At 46.9% G+C, this 7,110-nt stretch overlaps 1 protein-coding gene across 1 annotated transcript in view; it reads left to right on the top strand.

Annotated features, from left to right (window-relative positions):
• Positions 1-1,453: 1,453 nt before the first annotated feature.
• The window catches only part of LTF (lactotransferrin), a 43,133-nt gene continuing 37,476 nt past the window's right edge, over positions 1,454-7,110 (top strand). Inside the window, exons 1-2 of the mRNA XM_042782423.1 lie at positions 1,454-1,496; positions 4,785-4,948. Of these exons, the coding sequence (XP_042638357.1) occupies positions 1,454-1,496; positions 4,785-4,948 (207 nt within the window). The remainder of the gene's footprint in view (positions 1,497-4,784; positions 4,949-7,110) is intronic.

Here is a 7,110-nt window from a genome sequence, read left to right as displayed (position 1 = left end):
CTCAGAAACCCAAGGAGGGGTCGCTATGAATTGGGTCCGATTTGATGGCACATAACAACAACAGGGATGGATGCTTCATTTGCAACACTGCCCCAGAGATCCTGGTGCATAATCTGTTATGAACCCTGGAGTGCATTTATAAGATGTATTGCTGAAAGGAGAATTCTAGCTTTTGAATTTGAAAATGGCTCCCCCAGATAAGGGCAGATTATGTGTTAAAGACAAACCTTGCCATTTATGAAAATGAGTTCCTCATCTCCCCTCATACCTGTTGTTAGTTGCCATCAAGTCGATTCCGACTCATGGTGACTATGCCCTTAGGGTTTTCAAGGCTGTGTTCTTTTGGAAGCGGATCCCCAGGCCTGTCTTCGGAGGTGCCTCTGGGTGGGTTCCAACTGCCAGCCTCTAGGTTACTAGTAGAGCGCTTAACCATTTGTGCATTCCAGGGAGTTCCTACCTTATAAAAAATCCCCTAAACCAAACTCACTGCCATTGAGTTAATTCCGACTCATAGTGACCCCCTTTGGGTTTCTGAGGTAAATCTTTACAGAAGTAGATTGCCCAGTCTTCTTTCCAGGCTGACTGGTGGGTTTCAACCACCAATCTTCCAGTTAGCAGTCAAATGCCTTAGGCACTACACCAGCACAGCTCCTTTCCTGCTTTATACTATGCACAAAAAATCAAGTGCTAGAACGTTCTCATGGGCAAAGGAAGGGACACCGAGCCAGATATTGGATGTAGGTACTGACCATGACCCTCTGGAGACCTGGCTCTGTTTCCTAGGAGCCATATTCTGGGTCTCAGCAGAGCCAGGGGGCAGGGACCCCAGGGGAAGCTGGGGAAAGACTCTCTTATTCCTGCCAGCTGTCTTGGACAGCTGCTGACCTGCTTGGTTGGTTGGGTCCTCTTTAGAATTCCCCAGCACACTGCCAGCCAAGGTGGCTGTGGATCCACTTCACCCTGAGCTCCTATGCATCTTAGAAACTGTGTGCTAAAGGAAAGATCAGTCAGTCTGCCTCAAATTTCACAAATATTTACCTTACAAATCCCTGCTGTGTCCACATTCTAGGAGGTAATGAGGCCAGAGAGGGATTAAAATGAAGGGGCTGCTGTTTCTCCGGAGTTTAGACGAGTGGGCGAGAAAGACCACCACTGCAATTACCAGCACAGACGACTTGCAGGGTGGCATAGGGACTAGGTTTCCTCTTGTGGAAACCTGGTCCAGGCACAGCCCTTTCCCACCCATGTTCCCAGGGCTTTTCAGAGCCTGGAGCCTCAAGGAACAAGTTGACCTGGCCTCAGGGTGTGGGGGTAGAGAAGAAGAAGGGGGAGAGGAAGAAAGAGCAACAGGGCGGGGCAAACTCCATGAAATCACCAAGACCTAGATAAAGGGGAGCAGGGCGGGCGCAGGTGGCAGAGCGTTCTCTAGTTGGAACCACCGCAGGACCCAGCCATGAGGCTCGTCTTCACTGCCCTGCTGTCCTTCGGGGCCCTTGGTGAGTGCAGGTGCGGGGACTCGTCCCACCCGGTGGGCGCCCCTGTTCTTGCGCCCTGCGGGTAGGCCCCCTAGGTCCTTGCACCCTGCGGACCCGCACCCCCACGCTTGCAGCCAGGGAGGCGGCCCCGAGCTCCGCCGGGAAGATGCCTGGAGGAACGGCTCGGTCGATCCCGCCCCCCTCCTCCCCGGCCTGGGGAGGAGTCGGAGGAGGGCTTCTGTGAGCTCGGTGAGGGCAAGTCCAACGCTGCGCAAAGCTTCCCAAAAAGCCTCGGGAGACACTGTCCCTCTTTGTCATACTAGGACCTTTGGCACCATCGGATTGTTGTATTCGTTTTGTGTGAGAAAAGTGAGGTGCAGAAAGGGTGAGTGGCTTGCCCTTTTTCAGATAGGAGATGCCAGATCCCAGCTCCTGCAAGAACTATGAGGCAAATAGAACCTTTCTGAGCCTTAATGTCATCATTTTGAAGACAGCCCAACAGTGGTTCCACAGTGGTGTTGTGAGGAGGAAGCAAGTGCCACCTGCACAGTGCTGGGCACAGGTGTACACACACTTCCCACAGCAGATGAGGTGGAGTGAGGTAAACCTGTAGATGAGGCCCTTGTGTCAGAGGGTGTGAATGATAGATTTCACCTTTGAAATGTGCCCAGAACATGCCAAACAGGAGGGACTAAACACATGTTTGGGGCAGTGCTGGTTCAGTGGTAGAGTTCTTGCCTTCCGTGTGGGACACCCAAGTTCAATTCCCAGCCAATGCACCTCATGTGCAGCTGTCACTCTATGTCAGTGGCTTGGGTGTTGCTATGATGCTGAACAGGTTTCAGCAGAGCTTCTAGGTTAAGATAGACTAGGAAGAAAGGCCTGGTGATCTACTTGTGAAAAATAAGTCAGTGAAAATCCTATGGACACAATGGTCTGAACTGGTTGTCCATGGAGGCAGGGGTTAACAATATCAAAAACCAAAAGTTGTTACCTCTGTTATGTAAAAGTGTGTGATTTTGGGGTTTTCTGCAGTGGAGGCAGGAGCTCTGGAGGCTTAGTGCCTAAGGCATTTGATTGCTAACCAGAAGGCTGGTGGTTCAAACCCACCAGCCACTCCTCGGAAGGAAGATTGGCCAATCTCCTTCCATAGTGATACCATCTTGGAAACCCAAGGAGGGGGTCACTATGAGTCGGGTTCGACTTCATGGCAATGAGTGAGTGAGTGCAGTGGAGGCAGGGCGGGGAGAGTCAGAGCTGGTAGTGGAAAGAGCTGTGATGGGCATCAACACCAGGACAGTGGTTTGGTGGTAGTGGCAGGGAGTCAAAGTGAAAGCCCAGGTGTCATTCCTCCCTAGCCCAGTGCAGCCTCCTCCTGTCTGAGGGCATCTATCCAGGGCTGGGACTTTCTAGATGGAAGCTGAGGAGTTCAGAAGCAGTGGTGACCTCACAACCCCATCCCAGGCAGCAGTGATCCAGTCCCTGCCCTTCTGGTCCCTTCTCCAAATTCCTCCCCATGGTGCTGGTCACCCCCCTCTTCTCTAAGGCAGGATTGGGCTTTGCTCCCCTTGTGCTTCCTGCTGTGTGGTGTGCTGGGGGGCAACTGCAGTCTTTCCCTCAGCAGATGGTTGAGGTTGCCTGGGAGAGTCTTTGCTTTCCTGGAACTAGTCAGGTTCCAGGATTCTGGCTTGGAGTTGCACCCCTGGGTTCCATTTTCACTTAAATCTTTGGTTGCTTTGGCCACTGCAGAGTTCTGCAATTTGAATGCTGCAGTCAATGGGATGGTGGACCACACCCAGAGATGCCACTGAAACCATTGTCCTACCTGAGGAATGAGTGGCAGCTGCCCTGTGGGATGCCTGCACCCCAGGGGTGTTCCCCTGGCAGGGGCAAGGTGGAGTGGGGCCAGCTGGACCCTAGCCCATCTGTGCAGTGGCTAGAGAATCAGTATGCTCCACCCCTAGGCTTTAGGGTTGGGAGGCATTTGTGAGCAGAGGTGGGTGGGAAGAGTAATTTCCTGATCTGATCCCTGCCTTTGAGGTCAGGGCATTGCATGTCTGCAAAGGAGGAATCTGAAGACAACTTCAGGAAGATTCCACCTGGCTCAGGCAAGTAGCATCTGAGTTGCCAACACTGAGTTCAGGGGCTGGACTGGGGTGCAGAAGGAGCCAGCCCCAGCTTCAGCCCTGCTGCAGGGAGCACTTGGTCCTGAGGGTTTCAGTGGCAACTTCCTGGTGGGAGAGGATGCACAGAGCATTGTATTCTGCACTCAGCACCTGGAGGCTTTTCATTTCTGATTTTTCTTTGTTGTTGTTGCCATGGGTAGAGCCTCTAGTACCATGTTGAGTAGAAGAGGTAAGAAAGGACATCCTTGTCTTATTCCTGATCTTAGAGGAAGCATTCAGTTTTTTACAATTAATATTCTCTGTAGATTTTTCATAGATGCTCTTCATCAGGTAACCACATGGTGTTTGAGAGCTGTGAACAAATCTGGTTCAGCCTTCTTAGCTGGAAGCTACACAGATTCTAGCAACAAAGGTGGGCTAAGCCAGAGCACAAGCAGTGGTCAGTCTTTCCTGTCTAGAGGGGAGTGGAGGTAACTCTGGCCCTCCACTCACACTGACAAGGAGTCAGGTGTCTTTCCATTTGTTCTCATTGGGGTCCACTGGGGAAATGCTGGTAGACACAACCATGTAGAGAGACTTGGACAATGCCGCTGCTGAGCAGCATGTCACTCAGCCTCCTCATGAGCTAGTTTCTACATCAGTAAACCAGGAGCAATACTCTCCTGCCTGCCTTCCAGGATCAGATGGGACAAAGCAGGTGGAAGAACTCCATAACCTGATATGAGAATTCATCACCTTTTTTTTTAAGGATAGGAGATACATTAATGTTACAGGTAGAGGGAAGAATTCGAGGCTTTTATGATCTCCTCTCATTTATTGAGAGTTGAAGTGAAATCACAGTGCTCTGGACAGTGCAGAATCATCCTTAGGCCAGCAAGTTGCCTGCACTGCTTGAGGAGAGTGGCTTGACTTCCAAAAAAAAAAAAAAAAAAAAACCCAAACTCACTGCCATTGAATTGATTCTGACTCATGGTGACCCACACTGGGTTTCTGAGTCAGTAAATCTTTACAGAAATAGGTTGTCTCCTCTTCCTCCCATGGAGCAGGTGATGGGTTTGAACCACCAACGTTTTGGTTAGTAGTCCAAAGCCTCAGGCACTATGCCATCAGAGCTCCTTGTGTCCAGAGGGTGAGGCTGTCTCTCCCATGGGCAGTGGCTGACTCTTCAATCTCTTTCTCCCAGGGCTTTGTCTGGCTGTCTCTGAGAAAACCGTTCGATGGTGCACCATATCACAAGACGAGGCGATAAAATGCTCCGAATTCCAAGAGAATATGGCAAAAGTGGGCGGCCCCCCTCTCACCTGTGTAAACAGAATCTCCTACCTTGAATGTATCCGGGCCATTGCTGTAAGTCAATGCCATTTGTTGGGCAGAACCAAACTGTACTACACGGAAAAGTGAGGGAGAGAAATGGAATAAAATAGCAAATACTCTCTCCCCTACTCCCCCTGCTTTGGGCACCAGTAAGTGGGAGCAGTGTTCTCTCACAGGAGACTGGGCAGTTTTGAAAGAGGAAAGAAACAAGGTAAAGGTCTGTAGTGGAAAGGCCTTACATGGGGAAATTGGGATCTTCATATAGATTAATGCTAGTTAATAAAATGTTAGGATATAATGTTAGTTGGTAAAATCTTTTCTAAACTGAAACATAAACAGTTATGTATGATGAGTATGTGACACTGGCAGATTAATCTGAAAGGTAAAACCTCTAGGGGGCTCATTACCTCAATCCTGAGAAAAATAAGCCTGTGCTGGTCATAGTCACCACACCACACTGCTGGGGAGGGCGTGGCCGGGCACTGGGCACTGCAGAGAAACTCATCCAAGGCATTTTCAAGAGAGAGAGAAAAGTGTGTCATGACTGGTAGATAATTTCTGATTCCTTTTGTTTGTCTAGATCTAAAGATCTACTGAGGAGCTCTGGTGGTGTAGTCCCTAAAGCACTTGACTGCTAACCAAAGATCTACTGAAATAATTTTACTCATTCATTCAACCAATTTGCTCTGCATGCCTGCTATGTGTATAGTCACGCATGCTTAACTCTAGCACACAGTGGGTCATAGAATAAAGTTTCCAGGGCAACCCAGTAGGATTATTTTATAAATATAATGGAGTTATCAGTAGTTAGAAGAAAAATATCTACTTTGATCAGTCTTTTAGACTATTGTTTCACAAGTATATTCTGAGGACACATGGCACCAGCATCTCTTACTTGTTTACAAATTCCAGGATCCTATTCTCAAATAGACTTATGAAATGTTGTTCTTAATAACCAGAGAATAGAATCCAAATATCTGTGGATAAAACATGACATCTGCATTTTTAATAAGAGCCCCATGTGAAATCAGCACAACACACCATATATCAAAATAAAGTTGAAGTAAATTAAATGTTTATAAGTAAAACCTGTACTACTGAAAAATTTAGAGACTGGTTAACTAGCTGACCTGTAGAGGAAAGAGAAAATAATTAGCTTTGAAGCAGTGAATCAAATTATGAAATAAACTGACAGGTTAATTGTTTTTTTAATTAACTCCTGGCAATGAAAAACATGTAAATAAAAAATTTCAAAATCAACAGACTGAGTATGTACCAGTTCTGACAAAAACCATCACCATCAAGTAGATTCTGACTCATTGGAAGCCCCATTGGGTTTCTAAGGTGGTAAATCTTTATGGAAGTAGATCGCCCCATCTTCCTTCCATGGAATAGCTGGTGGGTTTGCACTGTCAACCTTTTGGTTAGCAGTCAAATGCCTTAGGCACTGTGCCACCAGAGCTCCTTTTACCAGCTCTGACAAATGGTTACTATGTGTACTTTATAAAGAATTTATTCAAATCAGTAAGATATGTAGGATTACATAAGAAAAATGATATGAACAGAGAAAAGAGAAATCATAATTAATAAAATAGACTTATGAAATGTTCTTCTTAATAACCAGAGAAATAGAAACCTAAGCAATTTATTACCCTTAGCATTTTCTAAAGGAAAAACACTTGATAAAACAATAGCCTCTTCTATTAGTGATTCTGTAGTGGAATTGGTCTTCAGTGTCAGGGGCATTTTAAATTGGCATTATGAATTTTCTGGAAAGCAAAATGGTAATGCAGCAAGGGCTAAAAGATAAACAAACTCACTGCCTTGGTGATTCGCCTCTTAGTTGCCTAACCCAAGGAAACATCATTGGAAGTAAAAGAAAAAAAAAATGAGGATAAAGATATTTTTGAAAGCCTGTTGTTGTTTGCCATCGAGTCGACCCCGACTCATAGCAACCCCTCCTTGGGTTTCCGAGGCAATATCACTACGGAAGTAGGAATGCCCAACGTTCCTTCCAAGGAGTGGCTGGTGGGTTTGAACCACCAGCCTTCTGGTTAGCAGTCAAGTGCCTTAGCCATTATGCTACCAGAGCTCCTTTTGTTTTTATTTTATTTTTTTTTTTATTAGGATTTGGGTGAAGATTTACAGAGTAAATTCACTTTTCATACAGCAGTTCACATATACTTTGTCTCATG

Source organism: Orycteropus afer, unplaced genomic scaffold (genome assembly GCF_000298275.1).
Source record: "Orycteropus afer afer isolate SDZICR_OR568_19922 unplaced genomic scaffold, OryAfe1.0 scaffold00311, whole genome shotgun sequence".
Classification (NCBI taxonomy): Eukaryota; Metazoa; Chordata; class Mammalia; order Tubulidentata; family Orycteropodidae; genus Orycteropus; species Orycteropus afer.
The sequence above is the reverse complement of the archived record's forward strand: the minus strand, read 5'-3'. Positions and strand labels throughout refer to the sequence as shown.